The sequence below is a fragment of the Corvus moneduloides genome, chromosome 4 (genome assembly GCF_009650955.1).
Source record: "Corvus moneduloides isolate bCorMon1 chromosome 4, bCorMon1.pri, whole genome shotgun sequence".
NCBI lineage: Eukaryota > Metazoa > Chordata > Aves > Passeriformes > Corvidae > Corvus > Corvus moneduloides.
This window is the reverse complement of record NC_045479.1, coordinates 71,633,082-71,656,020: the sequence shown is the minus strand read 5'-3', so window position 1 is coordinate 71,656,020 and position 22,939 is coordinate 71,633,082. Positions and strand designations below refer to the sequence as shown.

The 22,939-nt window shown below is 42.3% G+C and overlaps 1 protein-coding gene across 2 annotated transcripts in view; it reads right to left on the bottom strand.

The window, feature by feature from the left end:
• MKLN1 (muskelin 1) overlaps nt 1-22,328 on the bottom strand; it is a 102,522-nt gene extending 80,194 nt beyond the window's left edge. Inside the window, exons 1-3 of one of the 2 annotated variants that reach the window (XM_032105500.1) lie at nt 22,204-22,328; nt 8,126-8,195; nt 462-604 (exon numbers count right to left, since the gene is read on the bottom strand). In XM_032105500.1, the coding sequence (XP_031961391.1) occupies nt 462-604; nt 8,126-8,195; nt 22,204-22,298 (308 nt within the window). In that variant the 5' untranslated portion in view covers nt 22,299-22,328. The remainder of the gene's footprint in view (nt 1-461; nt 605-8,125; nt 8,196-22,203) is intronic. The other variant, XM_032105501.1, reaches the window with a different exon arrangement.
• Nucleotides 22,329-22,939: the final 611 nt, after the last annotated feature.

Here is a 22,939-nt window from a genome sequence, read left to right as displayed (position 1 = left end):
TTGCCTGTTTGATTTATTTACCCATCTGAAAAGGCAGAGCAGCTGACTAGTTCAGATCTTTATGGCTGCAATGAGGTTTTTGACATGGGGAGGTTACTTGGGCTTTTAAAAATTACTTCAAAGTCCCCTACACGTGGGGAATCATTTCTACTGTGCCTCAAACACATGGAAGGAAGGAACTGCAATCCAGCAGCGCTGCACCCTGCGCTCAGCTCTTCCAAATCCCCAAGAGCTTGCTCTCCACAAATCCTCTGTGGTTAGAGCAGGATAAGGAAGGTTTCCTGGAGCAAGCGCTGGGACTGCTGTTCTCTGACCTGACCACAAACATGAGGGCAGCCAATGGCAGGGTCACAACCACAGCTCTGCCCCACTGCTGGCCATGTGTCTGCTGGGGAGCCAAGGGGGAAGAGCATTCTGGTCCAGCCTTTACAGTTCCCAGAGCTGATGGAATCACATCTTACCTGGATAAGAGATCTGTCATATTCTCCTCATTCATCCCACCAAAGACTTTAAACTTCTTTAAATTGCAGACATGTGTTTTCTCGTATTTGCCAAATGTGATGCTCTGGACTATGGCAGGTCTTTCAAGCTTCAGAATCAAATACTGCAGAAAAGAGAACAGTGAGTTTGAATATTAAAGCCAAGGCAAAACACACTAAGGGAGAAGCATTACAACCTCCAAATACTGAGTTTACACAGCCAAAGAATGAAAGTGAAGATGAAACCTCCCCGTTATGGTATTTTCTCATTTGGTCCTGGAATGAAGGAAAGATTTTTTAAGAATATTACTTTAAAAGCAGTTTACCTAGGAAAAAGATTTGGTTGAACTACTTATTCCTACCAATTCTATTCAGAGATTACATACATTCCTTTAAGTTGGACACAAGACTTCCTGAAATCTGGCAAATAGGATCAAACTACAGAGAATGAAGATTCAAACGCCCACTACAGCCTGAAATGAAACCTAAACGGAATACACAATTAGATAAATACAGTATGTTCCACATGCTAAGAGAACATCAAATTACTTTTCCTCTCTGGGCTGACGCTGTTTAACCACTGAACACTAAGTTCAGTGTGTGGCAAACATAGGAACCAACTGCTTATTATTAACCATCCCAAATAAAAGGGAGCCACTTAATGACAGAAAAGGAGCTTTACATGGAAAATGATGAAAATGCTCTCCCTTGTGAACATTTGCTCCCCTCTCACACTGGGTGGACACAATCTGTGTATGAGTAGTCAGATTATCTATACAAAGGCCACAGCTACCAGCTTCACCAGCACTGCTGGAGGAAGAGGTCTGTTCCCATGGAAAAGCAGATGCAAGGAAGCACTTGCACCATTCATCAGGGTCCACTGAGCACCTTCCCCTACCAAACAGGTCTTGGGGGGAGTCTGGAAACAGTTTGTTTTTCAGAATACATCCAGTTTTATATCTGAAAACAATACGTTTCATTCTCTTCCCTGATTTCTCAGAAATAAGCAGTGCACCGCAGAGGCAAAGCACAGAATGACAATTACTCATCGTGCTTGACTTTGTTACAAAACCCTGTCATGAGGACTCCAGCACGAGCAGACCAGCACACTGTAGGACACCTCCCACCGCAGGCTCTGCTGGTGGCCCTGTCCTCCACGCAGCAGCACCGCCAAGCCAGACATGATGCCTGAGTTTTGGTCTTTCAGCGACATCAAGTAGAGTTATTTGCATGTGTGTGGCTGCTTTCTGTAGAGACTGAGTAGTATCTCCTATGCTAAACAACTCCATCAGTAGGACAATCTTACCCTAGACAGGTAACTTTTGGGAGAGCAGCAGAAAAAACTTGCTCATCCATTTAGTTCTCAGGTTTTGGGGTTTTTTTTTTGTCTCAGCCCTATAAAGCAACTAATTCTCAATCTAGGAGCAGTACTGATATTGTTCTGGAGAGCACCAGGATAAAGGTATGATAAATAAAGGTTTGACCTCAATGGCTGGTTCCTACTACATTCAGAGAAAGCTTAGATTAAGAGAAATACTTGTATATAGAGCAGTTACAGGTGAGGATGTAGATTGGATAGGTACAAATAGCAGATTTACTGTCAAAGATGTTTCCAGCATCTCATTGTTTTTCAAAATGAAGAAAATCAACCAGTATCAGCACTGTGAGGGTACAACAGAAGAATGCTTTGGTGCTTTTCCAAGTACTTTTAATGAAAATTTTCTAGTTTTGTGAAGAACGCCATCCACCTAAATGTCAGAACCCACTGTTTATGCAGCAGCAAGCCATGCTGTTGTCTTGAAGTACTTCTCAAACTTCAGGAAAAGAACCCCACTAGAATTCTATAGAGAAAACTGATTTTCTAAAGCAGGAGAAAGGAAAGGATGAGCAAAAGGACGGTCCTTTAATGAGCAAGGCAGCACTTGATACATGGCACAGCCCGCTGCCAAAATTCCCATACAGAACAGACAGTACACAATGTCTAAGAACTCCTCCTACACCATCATATCTTCCCTGCAGATTTCTCCCAAAGCTGGAAAAGTGAAGCCAGCGCTACCAGCAATTGCAGTTCTTAATCCTGCTGGAATCCCAAACCTAATGCCTGGGCCATGAACACATACTTTCTCAAGTACCACACAAGATTTGCAAAAACTTGGCACAAACGTCACCCTGCATTATTCAATTCTTACCCTAAATTAAAGGAGAGAAAACCAGGACTGCAGTTAAGTCCTTTATGCCTGGAAGGGAGCAAGGCACAGCAATTACTCCACATGGCCAGCAGTGATTTCTTAACCCTACAGATAGGGAGAGAACTCTGCCGCCCTCCTTCCCTCTTCCACACATCCCACCATCTGCTGAGTCATGCAGACCTTAGAGAAAATAGAAGCACAAAAACTAAAATCAACCTTTTTTTGTGAATTGTCTGCTGATTGATATGGAAACAAAGGACAGATTTGTTTTAAAACCCTGTGCCTAGGTACGTATTTTTCTGGTTTTTAATGAATACATAGACATATCGAATTGAAAGACTTTCAAACTAAAAGATAAATTTAGATCAGCTATTAGGAATAAATTCTTCCCTGTGAAGGTGGTGAGGCCATGGCACAGGTTGCCCAGAGAGGCTGTGGATTCCCCACGCCTGGAAGTGTCCAAGGCCAGGCTGGGGGGCTTGGAGCAACCTGGGATAGTGGAAGGTATCCCTGCCCATGGCAGGGGGTTGGAATGAGATGAGCTTTAAGGTCCCTTCCAATCCAAAACATTCTATAATTCTATGGTGTATATATATATATAAAAATACAGAGATGTACTTTTTGGGTTTCTATACAAACACACACTACTGCCACTGTGTGGGTACCAGCTATGAATCCCACCGATGTTGAAAAAACACACTGCCTCAAGAGCTGCTAACAGCTGGCTGCATGGATATTTCTGGACTGCTACCAGGATTTTAGCTGTGACAGACTATTCTCTGTAGCTCTGAAGGATGTGACAGTAATGTCTGTAAGATCAAGTGATTTATTCAACCTGGAGAGAACAAGCCTATGAGATTTCAGGCAAAGACATACACCAAGATATTTGACACTTTTCCATTTTATTGCTGTGAGCAACATCAGTATATTTAAGGTCCATGTATTCATGTAGTATTCCAAAAATCCAAACTATAACTGAAGTGTTTGTCCATTAGAACACAGCACACAGATACTAATTGGCATGACTGAGCAAAAACCTCAGCCCAGTTGTTAGGCCTCATATCACAACACTAACAAAAAAAGATGCTACAGAACATTAGAACAGCAAAACTTCTGGTTTCTGATTCAACACATTTGTAAGTAAATATGCACGAAGAGTAGAGTAAGTCACATACGGCACTTCAGCACCCCAACAGCTCCTTACAGTGCGCCCCCAAAGAAAAGCAAGTCTAGCCCTGTTACACCGGGAGCTGCAGCAAATTCCAAACTTTTTTGAAGCTCTGGTCTGTGCTACCATTTGATGACAACCATATGCAGGCTGCTGCATCACACAACAGAGTGTAAATTTTATTAATGTACTTTAAATTAATTCCTGATACAGCAGGATGGAAATCATAGGAAAACTGTTCTTCAGATGCAAAACTGAAACCAATTGTTTGGACACCACCATTAACTTTATACATATGCTCCTCAACGGTTCAAAATTCACATCTCCACAACACTGGAATGGACTGCTCAGGGAGCAGGTGGCAGAGTCACTATCCCTGGGGATGTCAAGAAACAACTGGATGTGGCATTTAACTGGATCCTGGCACTAAAAAGGTAGTGATTGGTCAAAGGTTGGACTCTGTGATCTCAGAGGTCTATTCCAACCTAATTGATTCTGCAATCAAATATGCTGAACCAGATTCCAAGCTGCACTACACAAACTGCTTGTACAATTAGAGCCACACTGTCTATTATCAATTTCTTCCTCAGTTCTGCTGAAGCATTTTTTTTAATTAAGGAACAGTGAAGCTTGTACTGCATGTAAAATAAAACCCACAAAATAACAAAATAACAAGGGCTGCCCTTGTGCATGACACAAACATCTCAACTGCTCTTGCAATTAAGTTGGTGGCTAAATAAAAACCTATGCTTTTGTTCTACAGATTAATAATCAAGCCACTCCGGGGAATTAAATGCTGCTCTGCACAGTCTTCCACATCAGACCATCACTGGAATCATCAGGATGAGCCTTTCTGACACAGCTGTGGTCTTCAGCATCACCAGCCTCATTGCTTCACACTTCCTATGTAAGACGAGAACGACATTAAAAATAGAACCATCAGCCCTCTCCTGCCTGAATAGGTTACTACATAACAGGTTTGTTATTAAATATATAATTTCTGGGTCATCTATTTCAAGACTCAAGAAAGATATCTAGTTTAATAAACAGAAAAACAGCTGTCAGATGTATTTCCTTTCACTGGCACTCATTCATAACCAACTGGTGGCTCCCATGGCCACAAGAATTATTTAACTCTACCATACCCATGAAGCCCGGAAAACCCTTTACTAAATATAGTCACATGGCAACGCTTCAAGGGACTACACTTCCACTTTCATTTTCTTTCTCTTTTTAAAAAGGTCTGGTATGGACTTTAGCACATTTACTGCATTTTCATTGTGTTACTGAACACATTTTGATGTTTTTACCTATGTTCTTCTGATTCGTGCTCTGAAAGAAAAGGTGCCTGGAAAGGTTTTGTTTCACTCAGTGAGGGAACGGAATAAACCAATGTTTAGGGACTCACTCATATTTTTACCTCTAAGACAGCACAGCATCATCACCTCAGCAGGGAATTGCTAAACCCTGGCATTAAGGTGAGGCACTGAGGAGACAAATACGAGCGATTAGAGCTGCAGAGCTTATTAAAATATCTCCCATTGAACACGCTGGACATCAGTCCTTGTGTTGTCCCTTAGCCCTGGGTTCAGCTAATAAAGCTGGAAACAAGGAGAGCTTTTTTCCCCTGAGTTTTAGTTCACTTCCTGTCTGAATTATTATGGCCACCCACACATTTGAGCAAGTGCGTCACCACACGAGTTACCAGTTTTTAACTGAAGAGCTGCCAACACAACACCAATAAAATGTCCTGCGGCTTCATTTTCTATAGGATACGTGATGTCTATACCAGGGATTAAAAGTCATGTGTATACATCAACCTCTTTTGGAATATGAACTACTCGACTTGATTTTTCCCCAAATTCTCTCCTCACCACACTTCAGTCATCCACAGTTTCAACTGAAGTTTTCCAAACTAAAATTCTGCTGTAAGAAACAAGGAAGCAGAACACCTATATAAATGTTCTTTCTTCCTGCAGTTAAACATGGCAGTCTTTCAATGGACAAGGCACAAGAACTACTTTGATCAAAATGCAAGCAGATCTGGAGTTCTTTTGTCAAGTATGAGAAACACAAATGGGAACTGCTTCTATATACACAAAAGTGACAAAAACTGCACTCTTTGCACACAGGACTCTTCTGCAGATTTTAATTCCCCATTTCCTCTTTCCAGCTAATTTTTCAACAGGGAAATTAAATCATAAAAAATGCTTTGCATGAATAATTGAACACTCAGATTACAAACACAAGAAGTAGCTGAAGTATATATTATTTTATGTAGTATAAAGGCACTGCAAATACATCATCCCTCTTACTCAGGGCTCAGGATTGGGCCTGCTGAACACATGAGCAGCTACACAGTACTTCATATTTTCACTATTAGATACAGAGATTCAAGCAAGAAGATCCAGCAGCATTGTCTTTTCCAGTTAGGCAGCCAGGTTTTCTGTTAAAGACAAAACTAAGTAATAGAATAAAACTCAAATACTGCCTTGCCAATCTCTGTTGCCACTATGAAGACCAGTTTTTTGCAAGCCAGGTCTTAATTCTGAATGCCTAATATATGTCTCGATATGCACACACGGGTAGATAATGCCATTGTTAATTCATCTCTCTCCTACCAAAAAGTTTGGTTTAAATGTCTTGCTTAGCATGCAGAGCAGTGCCCAACTCTCCAGGGTTGGAGTCAAGTCATTCTGCAACAACATCTCCATTCAGGTCACGACTCACACACATGAAATTTTTGGAAGACATCTCTTTAACAAGCTCGTGTGGTTTGTACAGAAGTCTGCCACTCTAATTAATCCCTGCTTAATCTAAATGTCTGAGTATAACCTGCATCACTGCTTGTCAGCCTTAAGTAGAAGTTGGGAATATTCTAAAGCATCCACTTACAGGAGGTGTGCTCCCATCCCAGAATCAGATTTTTAGAAGTACTAACTGTTCAGGATGGCTCAGAAAATTGAAGAGCAGATCTGAGCACAACTAGGAGCACATCTCAGATGAAAAACCCAGTCCAAAGACACACCATGAGCCAGCCCTGCCTTGGGAACAAAAGCATCTCAAGAAAAACATGTGCTTCCTGCATGAAAGAAAGTAAAGGATGGTACAGACTGGAATACAATCCATGCTCAATACCCATTATTCAGCAATCCATAGTTCCTAGACAGACTAGAACTGCTTCACGCTATGGATTAAAATCCGATGTTGTTTATCAAAATATGAGTATGTAAAATAATCCAATTAAAAGAGCCATAGGTGCACAGAGGATCAGTATCAGTCTTCACATTCAGGTTTAAGGAACAAGTTGATGGAATACAAAGGATAGCTTTCCTTCTCCTCTAAAAAACCCAAAAACCTAATTTTACCGACACAATGACATAGAAGGATTGATCAGAAAATCCAGGTGAAACCTCTTCAGCTGGAGCAGATGACCTGCTGCGCTAGGGAGCCACCAGTGCAGACTCTGGATTTTTAACAGAACTCCAAGGCAAAACAACAAAATTTACCTGGAGGAAAATCCTGTGATATTTCACTCATGAGGAATACTTGGATTAAATAAGTAGATATGGAGAACTTTGCATGAGAGAGACACTGTGCAAGTCACTCTGCTGTATATCAGTGTTTTAAACAAAGAATTTAAAACAAGCAACATAAGAGACACAGAAGCTGATCAAACCATATCAGACTAATAAGGTACAGATCTAACACAGAGAAAAGGATAACATTCATTGGAGAGAGAAAAAAAAGTGGAAAAGCATTTTCTGGATAATCTAACAGCTTTAATAATAGTGAGAAAACAAATTAGATGCTAAAACCAATACAAATCTTATTTTAACAAGGTGCTTAACCAGTAGAAGAGGTGACATTCGTGTCTCCAACCAGAGGCCACATTTCTAAACGTGCTGTTAGGAGAAACAAACACCAGCTCCTTAGATCTGGGATTCAGGGCCAAGAACCTACAACAGCCTCCAGTAGTGCTGACAAAGGGGGGGACCTGCACGCCTCATTAGCAGCTTAATCTCACCATAAGGTTTGATTATTTCCAGCACAACCACGATTGCCAAGGAGGAAACCTGAAACTTCCCCCGCAATGAAGCACTTCTAGAAGGATCACAAATTGCTAGAAATATAAGTATCTCATGTACCAACAACCTGCATTTTTCTCAGAGAAGGAAGCCTATAAATACTTCAATGTCAATAGCAGCAGCCCACATTTAAAATAAGAACCCCAGTAGACATTAAATTGTACGACACAGCTATAGAGCAGCAGAGATTCAGGAGCTTACCTGGGGAGGATAATTGCTTTCTGAAGACCATCGTGAGGACTGATCATTTGGCCTATCCACCAAGATATTCCTAAAAAATGAGAAGCCAAAAGTAATTTAAATAACAGCTGCATAGTTTACATCTCCAATAAACGTGTTGTAGATTCAGATCAGTAACATTCTCATGCAACTACCTAAATCATTAGGTACAGACTCGGGTTCTCCACCTTCTTTAATAAAGATTTTCTACATTGCCATTTTACAGGACCCATCAAAATACGCCCTCGAGCTTTGTGGTTGTGAAACGGAGCTCCAAGTTGCGAAACAAAAAAAAAGCCAAATTGTGAAATAAATGTAAAACAGATGAATTTACACAGGCCTAAGTCTGTAATGAAGTGGAAAAAATGGGCTTATTCACCTCAGTGGGGTAAGAACTTTTCAATAAGGTTAAAATGATGAGCAGGAGGGTTAATAAGTCAAAAACTCCTTTAGTAGATAGGCAATACTGGAATGGAGAGAGAGGGCTGCTAACCTACTTAAGCTTTCCCAAAGCATGGAAAAATGACCACCTGAGTCATGACAAATTTTGACAAGTATTTTTCATGAGCTACAAGCCCAGAACAACACACAAGAAAGCAGAAGTTCAGCTCTTCAACCAGCAAAATTGAGTTGCTTTCTTCATTTTGAAATAGCACAATACTTCGGTATTTAACAAATTCAAAATAGGGGTTTTTTTGGCTAAAATTAAACAGATTCATCATGACAGTTACATGACACATCTGCTTTCTCTCCTATAACCACGCAGTAAAGCTCACGTCCCAGATTAAACTAAAAAAAGACCCCTAAAAATCCCTAAAATATGTAATTACTGGCAAGGTGACAATGCACCACCTGCTGGACAGTGCTTGCGAGCTCTACCACATCCAACTAACGAACTCGTCAGCTCATAAAACTTATGTAAAAAGAAGGAAGCAGTCATCAAAAGGCTTATGCCATCTCCATCTGCTGTGTAGGAGGAAAAGAACATGAGCATCTGGATTACTACAAAGGGCTGGAGGAAAAAGCACTCCAATGAAAGCACCAAAGGGAAGGAGGTTAAGTCAGAGGTTGAGCATTAACAGACAGAAATTAGCTGGCTCCTTCCACACCGGGCAGCCCAAAATCACCGCAGTAGCAACAGTATCCAAGCAGTCCCACGATGAGACAAGGGACACAGCCAGGAGCCAGACCAGGGTGGCCTCTTAAATCTGAACACTTTCGAGAGCTGGCCAACTGGCTGTGTCTATCCAAAGGCTTAGAGAACACCTCCGGATTTTCACACAGTGCAGGAATAAAACTGAGCTTTCCCCTCCCTTTAGCTGATTCCCATCATAACACAGCGTTTATTAACACAGTGATGCCAGCGCCAATCCAGGTCTGTGGCTGCTTTATTGACCCATCCCCACTTGGGAAAACACGACAGAACAGCACTGCCCCCCACTCCAACCCCATCAAACATAAAGAACATGGCTCTACAAAATTCAACATCCAGCTAAGAACATCATTTGCAGTGCAAAGAGGCTCAACTCCAAAAGAAAACCTGGCTCTGTCTTTTAATCACAATTGGGACAAAACAAACCAACCTAAGCAAAGGGAACAATTTGGGAACTGAGATACAGATTTCTAATAAAAGCTGCCAGTCTGAAGGCTAAGTCACCATTAGAAACCGCAAGACACTTGCTTCTGAGAAGAATCACACCTGCAATCTCCTGTACCATGCCACAGGCAAGACGTGGTATTTAATAAATTCTTAATACCTTTCAGCATCTGGAGAGAAAAAAATGTTAAACTTAAAGATATGTATTTTATATTAAATACTTTAGGGATGCAAAGGCAGATAAAACTAGATAATGCTATATGGCTTTTCTCTTTTATGGAACTTTATCCTAATCCTGGAACAAAAGAAGACAAGTTACCATATGGAATAAATTTTATTTATGATTCCATTACATTTGTTTAAACATTAGACAACAAACTCTTCAAATGCTGAGCAACACTTGCAGGAATTGGCACTGCCGCATGGTCAGATATTGCCCAGCTGGAAAGAGGCATTTTATACCTGGGACAGATCCCAAATATCATATTTTTAGAAGTAGATTTGTTTGCTTCTCCAGGTCAAAGATCAGTTTGCCACAACCAAGGAAGATCTCAATCAGTACAGCTAGACAAGATAAAAATTCTTTTGCAGAGAGAGAGAGAAAAGGGACAGGCAGCTCACAAAAAATACAGGCTAAAAAGAAATGTGAAAGAAAGAAAGCTGTATCAATGGAGTTAGAAATGTTTAAAATAAATGGGTTATTAATTTATTAAAATTAAACAAACATTAAAGACAGAAGTCCATGTGTACAAAGGCAATTTACCGTAACAGTTTAGGAAAATTTATGGACTTGGAGGAATTCAAGCACTGCAGCAGCCGTGAGGCAACAAGAAACAAACAAATGCATGTCCTAACAGCAGATGCCTTTTTCCGTGTAAAGCCCTTTTTCTGGACATCACAAAACTCCTGCACAGTACCCGGAGGGAGACTTTGCAGATATGACACCTAGATTAAAATCTGAGAAACTTTAGAAGTGAAAATTCCACTAACGCAACGACTTCCTATGTAATTTGCACAACACATTACAAAAAAAAAAAAAAAAGGTATTTGTAAGCCCTCGAGCTACCACAAGTACCAATGGTTTTACACAAGTTTCTCCTGTGAAAAAAGCAAGCCATTAAACGTGGTTTGAGATAACTTCTTATCATCAGCTGCGGATACAAGATCCAGCCTAGCACGAATCTACAACACTGCCAAAGGGACCACCCCACGCACTCGCAAAGGATCCTCCCCCTCCATGCACCAGCAGCTATAATAAAGATTTGCATAAATAACTTCTTTCATCAGATCAGTTCTCCAGTTCAGCTCACACCAGTGCCAGCACAAACTGAGACTAAAAGATGAGCAGCTGGATCCGGACAAGGGGTTCACACTGGAGTGAACTCCCAATCCCCCCTTCCCACCGGAAAGAAACTACTAAAAAGATGAGATGATGTGGCGCCTCTGCTATGAGAAGCAAAGCAGAAGGGGCCATTTTATTAACCCCACAAGCAATGCCAGAGGCAGCCCTGGTGTGCCTCATTTCCTAACCTGGCTGCCTGAAGAGCTATCAGCAGCTAAGCCTTTCTGTAAGCATTCCCATCGCTAAAAGGTAGACAGTTCCACGCAGAAAGCTCTTGGCAGAGCACGGTGCAAGTTTCTTTTTATTACCCAGGCAGACATGGGTCTTGCAACTGCTGGAAGGAGATAATTTTTCCTTTTACCAGCCCAGAAACCGTCATATCCTTTGTGCCAACTGTTGGCTGATCTCTGCTGGAATGACAGAGATGTCCCCATGCCTGGGGACTTCTCTGTGCAAGAAGCTCTGTGGGTTCAGACACAATAATCACTAAGGGAGAGTTTTCCCTTGCTCCAATGGGGAAGCGAGAAATAAGATGACTTTGCAGAATACACTGCAAATTAGTTTTAAGGCTGCTATAATTTGCATCTAACCTAAATATTTTCATGGAGCTGCTATTAGAGAAATCCATGACTTTAGGAACAAGCCTTTAAGAATAAACAAATCCCAAACTCTCACTTTGCCTGGCACATTCACATAGCTCTTCAGAGAGCAGCTGTGCAGGAAAGGGCACAGGCTTTACTAAGAGGAATTGGAACTCAGGCTCTCTTCTAGAAAACCACGGAGCTACCAGGCCATTACACTGCAAAAAGGCACTTGGAGTGCTAGGAAAACACAGGCTGGCTGGAAATGGACTAAGTACTTGCTCCAGGGTTGTCCACGTGATGATTCTTTCAGTTTTTCCTACAACCATCCCAAAAGAGATTGGGAAGAATACAGCAACCTGGAATATACGGAGTAGAATTTCCACTAAGTCCACTGTAAGACGTGGTGGATCAAACTATTCCAAACATGTGGAACCCTCACAGCAGCCAGCAGAAAGCATCCACGGAGATAATCCTGCCCAGCCTAGACACTGGAATGTACACACAGTCTTAACCAAGAAAAACAGGGGGAAAAAAATGACTTACCACCAAAAAACCCAAAGGATCTGGAAAGAACTATAGGTTTTTTTTTTTTCCTCCTGCAACTCGCATAACTCACTACAACTCATGCTGGTTTCAAACCACCTGGCCGCAATGTTTGAAAACCTGCATGTACCTATGGCTGTCCCCTAAAGCAGGTCAAAAAACACTTTTTAGGTTCTGCTACAGTTTCTCTCCTTCCCACTGGAAGAGTTCTCTGCTTAGAGTGGCAGAAGGATGTAAAGACGTGACAACATCTTGGTTGAAACACAGTAAAAACGCGAAGTTATTGTGAAGTTATTATGCAGGTTCATTTAGGAAAAAAGTGGGAGGTTTTGGGGTTGCTTTTTTACAACACAGGATTTCTTAACCTCTTGCAAAGCAAAACAAAGTTCGAGTAAAACATGTACAGAAGTGCACAGTTTTAAATATTATAATGTCACGAGATTGGCTAGCTTTCTGCTCAATTTTGTTTCAGCTCCTCAGCAGCCTCACACTATCATCCAGTATATTATAAACCTATTTCTATCAAAAATAAAATAGCTTAGTAAGTACAGCATAACAAAAATAAACTGAAGAATTTAGGAATCACCTTACAGAAATATATTCATCAGATCACAGCTGACTATACTGGACAATAAACACGGCATTACTTAGCTCTGGCCTAGAAACAGCCCAATTAAAATCAGTTTCACAATTTTTTTCAATTAAAAGTTTACTTTTGTTTTTTAAGCTGCCTATCATCACTGCCAGACCAACCAAACTGCTTCTTAAATGCTAAATGACCCTGTCGCAGACATTTCCAGTAAGGCAATTTAGGAAGTTGTTTTTTTTTTTTCACTCCCCTCATCTAGTTAAGACTTTTTTAAACAAGATCTTTTGGATTCATCAGTTCTTCCTCAAGACACAATGGGAAATAAATAGTATCGATAGTGACTAAAAGAGCAACGTAGTGCAGGAAATTATAGAATCACTTGGGGTTGGGAAAGCCCTAAGATCACCAAGTCCAACAATTAAACCAGCACTGACAAGGCCACCACTAAACCACGTCCCCAAGCGCCACATGTCTTTAAAATCCCTCCAGGAACGGTGACTCTACCACTGCTCTGGGCAGCCTATGCCAGGGCTGGACAACCCCTTTGGTGAAGAACCCCTTCCTGATATCCAATCTAACCCTCCCCTGGCACAACCTGAGGCCATTTCCAAGTTATCAGAGCTTGGTAAATAACTGCTATTCCAGTGACACTCAACGACCCTAAATCACGGATTAAACTTTTGACTGTATCACTGAGATTCAAATCCTTGGCGGCAAGAGCTCCCAGCTCCAGGCTGGGAATATCAGTATTAGCACAGAGGAAAAACAAACAGGAGAAAAAATAAAGTCAGGTTTATTTACTTATGTTGGTACCCAGAGTAACTCCATGCATCACAGATGATTACCAGCCTAATTGTCCCAACATTTAGGGATTATAGCTCAGATGCAATTTCATTGCTAAGTGATGCTGAGAATCTTCTAAGCTTGAAAAATTACCAAGGTTTGTTACCTCCCTGCAAGGTTTGTTACCTACCTAACTTTGGGTTTAAATTTAAGAATTGTTAGATTACTAAAATAGATCTTTTCTATGTACTTTAATTCATGTCTATCTGCTTTTTTGTAAGAAAATAAAATGCCAGTGATATTAGTGAACTCAATGACTATGAGATCATCTGAAATAGTTTCTTTTGCTCATTTCTTACTCTGTCCTTTTGTACATGTCCAAGACAAGGATATTTGAGGACACAAGGATATTTGAATTCCAGCCTTTTAACTAAGCCTAGGTAAGATACCAGAAGACTCCCTGAGTAGAAATAAATCCCTGGCTTAATAAAAAGACGAAGAACAGCAGGCATTCTGCCTTTCAACACTCAAGGAAAAAGATGAACAGATTAAACTCTTCAGTTCACTGAATTTGTAGCCAATAGATAAAATACTGGAGTAAAATCTTCCAGAGTTTAAAACATCACCACCCACAACCACTGGATAACAAAGTTCAGTTTTCATTTTGAGAAAATCTCATATCTAGCTTGAAAATAGTTTGGGTCTTATGTGAACATGGGGATTTCTACTGCCAGCAATCACCAGAAAAGTCACTGAACTTTGACTTTCCAAATTTTCCACAGTTCTGGTGGAGCAGCCCACTTCAGCACTGCTCACTTCTCATTTTCAAAAGCATCTTCTTAGGACGGGACAGACCCTTTTTAAGTAGATTAGAGGAAAGCAATGTCTAACACACATCTATGTAAATCCCCTGTGCTGCATTTTGGAAGCATCACAACCTCAGTAGAGTATTTTTGTTTGACTAATGCACATATGGAAAAATTTAACGAAGGCCAGGAAGTAGATTAAGGCCTTCCCCGATTTCACAGCAGTGCAAGGATGCTCTTATATTCCACAGTATCTGTAATAATTCCACTCAGGGGAAGCCACAAAACCAGACGGAGTGATTACATGTGAAGATATACATTGCTAATGTAAGCCATAAACACATCTTTAATAGTCATCAGCACCGTAACCTCACACCCAGTAGAAGTTCACCCAAAAAACTGATGCCTGTAAAAGAATTCAACGCAGACAATGTTCAGTAAAACAGACTGAAGCGCCCTCATGCCCAAACTGATGTCAGGTTTGGAGATTTTTCCACCAAAACTCTATGGAAAATGCCTCCTGGTCCCAGGCGGGACAACTTTCACAGCACTCCTTTCAAAATCAAGCTTCTTTCACTGACAGTGCAACTCAGGGAATGCAGAAGACAAAATACTGATCTGGGAAAATGAGGAAATATCAGCCTGTAAAGTGCTGGTTATTTGGAGAAACGTAGCACAGGTCAAACATTTGACCCTGGAGTTACATTAGGGAATAATTCCTTATTTTCGATCAATATACATAATTCACGCTAAAGGATACAGCCATTCCCAGGCCAAAATTACTTCCATATTTGGCAGCTTCCAAACCCTGTAGCAGAAACCAGGATTTTTAGGAGACAAAATTGAAAGCTAGCAATTGTACACTGTTACATAAGAGTGGAGTGGGAACTCATTCACCAATTCCTTATTCATGGGTCAATTTACCTAACCCAAATTTTTACCTCCAATTTTAACACTCTGCGCTAAGAGCATCTCTTTACTAATAAAACTTTCAAGTGCAGAACAGGCTAGGAAATTGCTGTTTAAATATAATTACCATAAGAGCCAAATGCTGCTTAAACAGAAAAGGATTCCAGAAAAATACAGGTCATGTCCCAAACAGAGTTTAAATGTTTTTTCAGGCACCTTCCCAGAGCTTGAGCATGACATTATGAACTCAGCCAGTCTCAGGAGGAAAGGCAAGGGAAGAACAAGGAAAACACCACCAAATTCAAATTGACCAGAGCACAATTTTTCTCTGTGATGAAGATCCTGTCCTTTTCCAGGAACAAAGGGTGCCAGCAGAGGAAGAGCAAGTGCTATCAGCCAGTCTGGTTCTGCAGTTTAAATTCAGACATGCAGGCTGCTGTCCTCAACTTAAATAGATGGTTGTGTTCCTTGATTTAAATTGATCCAGGAAATAATTTCTCAAGGATTATGCGCACCGAGTTGCAAGTAATGACTGAAATAGCAACTACCTAAAGCAACAAACCACTCTACATTCTTCAGTGCTCCCTCCTCCCCTTCCAGTAACCAGTGTATTATGGAATTCAGATCCAGTTAACTTACAGTTCATTCTTCTCACAAAATTCAACAGGCAAAAAAAGCAAAATTACATTTGGGTTTACAAGTTTATATCAATATGCAATTAAAGTCAAGCACTGGCTTGCTTTGGAACAAGTCACCATCTGTGTAAGTCATGGAATCAGTGCTACCCACACCACTTAACCTCAGCAAAAAATCAGGAATCAGATTACAAAGTCGATGGTGGTGATAAACCTGACCGTTCTACCAACAATCTGATAAAAACATAATGAATGTACACATTTAAAAACCCTATTCTTTGCCATGAAAATAAAAAAAAAAAACAAACAAGCAGACTGTACGTGACGCCTGAGGAACAACATCTATCCCAAGGAAAACTCTGTTTCAAAAACTGGTTAGTCTTTAAACCAGTAATTAGTAATTAAGAGCCGGAAAACTTTTATTAGACTCATAGGCTATCCGGTCACATACACAGCAAATGATCCACCATCTGATGATGTTAACACCTCCCATGAAAATTTTACATTCTTAATGTTCCTGTAAAACGCCATCCCAGAAAAGGCTGAACATCAGAGCACTACAGGTTCTGCCAGGTTGGGCACACCAGGGAACCCGAGCAATTAGCATTTCACCTGCCAGTGAATAAACCTGTCTAATCTCTTAAATAATGTCTATATTTTAACTGGAGCCTAAAGAGATTTCTCCTGATACTACAGCACTTGTGCTTTTACCTGGGGAGCAAGAGTACCATAACTCATAACTCCTTATAACTTCATAATTTTGTGATTTTTTTTTCACTCCCTCTACCTCTGACATTTTTCTTTCTCACTAATTAACTTTATCAGACACCAAAGAGGCACCTAAAGGTTATGTATTCAGTCTGTAGGCAACTTTATTTTCTACAGAAATATTTTGGTTTTTAAGTACTGAATTTCAGCTTTCACAGAAAAATCCTAGGCTACAGAAGTGATGCAAACAAGAGGGAAAATGCCTGTCAGAACATGAGGCTGTCTAGAAACATCCAGAAAATCCACACAAACAAGCAGAGGGGGAAAAAATATTTTCCACTGGCCACTGGAAAGGATGAAAAGCAGAACTGAGAACATTTCTATACACAGGGTTTGGCTGAGAGGAAAGGAGTGGGGGAGCTCACTGGTTAGCCAGCATTTGCATCCCCTGCTCATTTTAATAAATGTTGGAAGAATTGATCAATATTAAAAGTCATCAGCAGTTACAGAGCCAGCCCCTGTGCCTGCTCACCTTCCCATGTCTAAAAGCAAAGCAGTTACAAAAAGGAAAGTGAATTTGCTATGTCAAAATACTGAAGTAAAGCTAGAAATGCTGACAACTTAAGCTGAAAAAATATATTAACACTTATTATTGGTGCAAAAAAACCTCCAAAGTCACAGTTCTACAACTCTTCCACCATTTGGGTCTGGTTTAGATGGCTTTAAACTGCTGAGATGTCAGGAGAAGACATCCTCACCTCGTAAAGGGAACAGAGCTTGGGCTCAGGGAACATAATATTAAAAATAAACCTTTTCATTAGTCATGACTGATCTCAGCTTGAACATGAGACTCTTCAAGACCTGGATGTATCTATAAGGAGATTTATGAACCTCTAAGGTACAGATCTGAGTCATCAGTTTCATGTGGTTGGGGGAGAAACCGAGAATCACGTTTCACTGGCCAGAAACATATGTTTTTTCCTGTTAAAAAAATCTCAGTGAGCACAGAAGCTGGACTTCAGGTTATTTTCCACCTGGGGTTTTTTTGTTTGTTTTTGTTTGTTTAGATCTGTTGTTTCTAATCCTTATAGATTTTACCCTAAAGAGTTTGCTACATGTGTTCTCTTCACCTTCTTACTAAGGTTTGGAAGATTTGAAAACATTAAAGAGTACACTTCTTTCAGAGTAGACCACACTACAGCAGTACATTTTAGTCTGGCCAGGAACTTGCTGTTACATTCTCATAACTAGAAAGCAAAAAAAAATTTGCATTCTCACTTTAAAAGCCTATGAGTCACTCGTATTTTACATCAAAGTATCTTTCACTAAGTTTAGTTCCCTTGGTTTGATGGAAATACAGAAAACCAATGAAAATATTATTTCAAATGTATTTTAACAAACCAACTGGATCTTTCCCTACTCCAGGACACTTCCTAGGAAAGGCACAACAGAGTTATTCAGACTTCAGCATATGACACTGCTCAAAGCATCAAACTGGAGAAGACTGGAATTCTCTGAACAACTGAAGTTGACTGTGAAACAGGTAAAAGTGAGTTGCAGTGAAAAAGTGACACCACCTAAGAGGTTGTTAATGGCATTTAATTATCAGCTAAGAAACCATCTTAATTTATATTCTTAATAAAGACCGTAGCACAAGAAATAAACAAAATACTAACTAAAAATCCTGAAGTCAAACATAGGAAATATACTGATCCTCTACACAGCTTCCATACAGGAAAACTTGAAGGACTGAAAATTTGAGCAACAGAAACAGGATGAACCTTCCCCACAAAGGTATGCGAATAGAGTAACAAAGCAAAAAGCTCTTGTTACTCTCTGAAGTGGGATTTCAGCCGTATAAACAGTGACAGAAGGACCTGAGTGCATTCCCAAATAAAAAATACCATCAGCCACGAGGCTGAGGCAGCCTCTAGAACCCACGGCCCCAGGATACAGCAATCTGGCAATAAAAAAGGGTACACGGCTGCCATCGCACAGAGCACAGCACTTCACCTCTGATTCAGTTCAGGAGGAAGTTCAAACTGGAGCAGGTGTAAAAACAGGCCACTAAAAAAGTCAGGACATGAAGTGCTTCTCTCAGTGTAGAGCAACAGCTTCTGGTTCTATTTCCTACCAAAAAAACCCCAAGTTGGAGCAAGGCCTGCATTACCTTCTATAAACTGTTTATTCCCTCCTTGTCCAAAGAAACTGACTGAGCTCATCGCTTCCTACAGGAGGGCAGAGGAGGGAGGGGAATAAAGTCCATCTCCCTGTCTCTGTGCATGTCAAAAGACACCAGCATTCCTTTGTGTCACTGGTGTGAAGTGACTGCCGGTGGTGGGACAATCCCTAAGCCAGTCCCAGGTATCAGAGAGCCTCCCCTGAGGCCCCATTCCTTTGGGGAGGAACCTTGGAGAGGCACGGAAAGGATCTAACAGAGCAGTCTCAGGCGATGGGTTGGGTTGGTCACTTTCCAAGTTGGACAAGCTGAAGCCTCTCAATGCACCAGTGCCTCTGCACAGGCAGAGCATCTCTGGGAACACCAGATGTTTCAACACCAAATTTCCTCTTGGATCAATTCTCTTCCCAAAGGCACAACCTCCCCTACAACACAGACTGAGCCAGCCACTATTACCAGACCAATACTTTGACTTCTACCCACAGAGTTTCTAAAATAAATATCCAAGTCAGTCTTCTTGCTGGTAGATACAAACCAAGAGACAACAACTCCAGTGGTTTGAAAAATAGAACTATTCCTTGGCAGACACGAAAAAGACTATCCTCACTTAATGTCTGGAAAGGTCCTTGCAAACATGCAGGTAGCTGCAGCACTGGTAAAATTGCAAGAAACTGGATTCAGCACTAACTAATCCTCCAGTACCACCACCAAATGCAAGAGGAAAGACACTGACATTCAGCAGAGGAAGCTTCTCTTGTCACTGAAAGAAAAGGGGTGTTTTTCAATAGATCCTCAACTAGAGCATGACCAGAAAGGCCTTTGAAAAACACTTTTTGTTTTGCTTTGTTTAGGTTTTCTTAATTAAAAGAGAGGTTATCAGGTGATTTCAGTATTCTGAAAAGTTTTAATGTCAGTGCGGCATCACATAAGCAGGTGAGATGTCGCCAGACATCTAATTTCTTCCTTGGTCAGCAGTGATGAAAGCTTTATATTCCACAACTTTGTTTTACATTTAAAACCATACAGCTACTTAAGACATGTGTTTAAATCATGCTTAACTGACAAGCTCCTCTGCTGCTCCTCCCCCAGCACTTTTGCAACTTCCAACAACAAGCAATAAGATTTAATAAGTTGTATACTCGTTCCTACATACATGAGGGCAGAGCCTCTTTTCTCCCTCAAGGTTAAAGTGGTTTCTTTCTAGTTATGCCAGCAAACTTATTTAAACTACAGTATTACCAGAATTCCCAATGTCATAGAATCATATAGGTTGGAAAACATCCTCTAAGATTGAGTCCTTCCAGACAAGCATCATTTTGTTCTACACATTAAATACTAAGACAACTTTTAGCTCTGTGTGCATGTTCATCCCACAGGGTGTTATGATCCTGTCCCAGCCATTTTTAAGATTTCAATCTTCAGACCATCCCAAATAACCCACCCTCCCACATATTTCTTATTAAACTTTCTCTTTTTGAGAGGCTGATCTCCAGTCACAGGTCAAAGCCTCTCCTTTCCAATTCAGACTGCAGTCCAGCTCTCTCCCAGACCACGGGAATCAAAAGTTAGCAAGCAAAAACCAAAACTTCCACAGCAGACAGCACGTTAGGAGCAGCATCCCTCAGACCAAGGTCAGCACACCAGAGAACAACCCCACTGCTGGGATTACAGTGCTTAAAAGCAGATAAAATTGTTTTCACTGATGACAAGCACTTTTAAACAACATCTTAGAACAGCCAAATGCAAGGTCACGCGTCTGTAAAATACCAGCCCAGCTACAGGAATGGGAATTGTATCAGGAAAGGCATTAAGGACTTTGGGCAGCACTGCAGATGCCACGTGAACATTAATTCCTGACACGGGTCTGCAACAAAAGGGACTAATGGGAGCCTTGGAAAGGAATATCAAGGAGAAAGACAATACTCTGTGTCTATATCGCATCACTGAGATCAATAATGGACTGTCACCCTTCCGCTCAGGGACCAACATTTTAATAAGATTGCAAAAGCCAGAAATGCCAGTAGAAAGAACTACAAGACAATCAGAGACCTGAAAGAAGCACCCTAAAGTCAAGCTATTTTAACAGGAAAGGTAAAAGGGACGACTTAATTATCACCAAAGACTACCAACTACAAAAGAAACCAGTTCTTCACATCTAACAAAGACAATATACAGAAAAACAAAACAATTCGGAGTTCAGTTAAAAACCCGTTTTTAGAGGTTTGCTTCATTTTGGAAAGTGAAGATAATTGAGGATATTAATAATTAACAATTAAGGCAACACTGTCACTTGTTGATAGCGGGTGACATCAGGATACATCAATCAAAGGTCAGTACATGCAGCACAATCGATGATCGGATGAGTCTCTACAGCCCATGATGACCCAGCTGTGCCGTGATCCCAGCAGTCCTCCCGAATTCCAGCACAAAGGATGACTTATCCAAAACGTCTACCAAAGACATCACGCCTAAACCACGCTGTGGTCACTCCAAACTGGACTGCCAGCAGCTAGCGGAATTCCACAGGCTGCAGCCCGATGCCTTTCAGCCAACTCTTCCACTGGGGATGGGATCAGTTGGTAGGTACAGCAGCACAAACCAATGGTTCTGCCAACCCCCAAACTGCTAAAGGCACGCGATTAGGGCAGCAGGCCGCCCCTTTCCCCTAAAACCACACACAGCAGGTGACACAGCCCACCATTCCAGAGGTCAGGGGCAGGAGAGGATGTCCAGCTGCCAAAAAACACAGAACCCACAGGCACCTGATATAGGCAGGGCAGGGAAGGAGGGACACTGACCCTTCTCCTCGTTTCACCCAGTAACTGACCAGCCTCTCCCCCACCAGCACCTGTTCTTCCCCCAAATCTGTGGTCAGCTGCTACTCCTTAAGTGCAACTTTCCTTTGCCCATGCCTCGTGCTAAAACACCCCCTAAACCTGACCCTCCAGGCCCTCCCCACTTAACTCACCACTCTAAACCTGCAAGCCCAGACCCTCTACCCAACACAACTCCCCCCAAAAGTCTTGATCAACCACTTTCCCAAACACACCCCCAAGTGATGATGCCCTGTCCCTGAACCTCCAATCCTGCTGAGCAACTCCAGCCCACAAAGACACCAAGTGCCGCTGTACACAAACGCAACCCCCCCAAACCCTGCTGTAGAGATCCCTCTCATACACAGCCCCCCAAAATCTGCTGCACAGAGCCCTCTCACACACAGAACGCCGCTCACACACAGCTCCGGTCCCACTGCCCCCCGCCGCGGCCTCCCCGCGCAGGCCTCAGCGCGGGGCCCGCGCAGGCCCCATACAGGCCCGGCCGCCCGGCCACCCCCAGACCCGAGCCCGGAGCCCGCTGCAGGCGCGGCGCAGGGCTCGGCACTCACTCGGGCAGGTAGGTAGAGGAGAAGCTGCTCCAGCGGTGCAGGCTGTAGCCCAGCACGCGGCTCTCAACGCCCGCCGGACCCGCCGCCGCCGCCATCTTGTTGTCAGCAGCGGCCCCGGCAGCGACCGCGGGGGGCGGGGCCAAGCTCTTAAAGGGGCCGCGCTCTTAAAGGGGCCGCGCCGGCGGGGGTGGGGACGGCCTGAGGGGGCTCAGGGGGCGGCTGAGGGGATGTCCCGTGGGGCTGAGGGGATGTCCCGGGGGGCTGAGGGGATGTCCCGGGGGGCTGAGGGGTTCGGACGCTGCCCCTGGGGCTGAGGTGCCCTGAGGTGCCCAGGGGGTGTCGCACGGGGCTCTGATGGGCTGTGGGTCTGAGGGGATGCCCTGAGGGGCTCAGAGAATGCCCCATGGAGCTCGAGGGGTGCCCTGAGGGGATGCCCTGAGGGGCTCAAGGGATGCCTCAAGGGTTTGAAGTGAGGTGAGAAGTTTGGGTAATGCACTGTGGGGATGAGGGGCTCAGGGGGTGCCCCGTGTGCCTCAAGGGGAATGCCCTGAGGGGCTCATGGAGTGTTGATTGCCAAAGGAAATGCTCCTTTCTGGCGCCACACAGGCGGGTGATTGGGAAAGGGATCTAGAAAAACCCAGGGAAGTTTGATCCCACCCTGGCTTCTGGAATTATAAAATTTTTAAGGTTGGAAAAGACGTTTAAGATCATTAAGTCCAACCACCAACCCAGCACC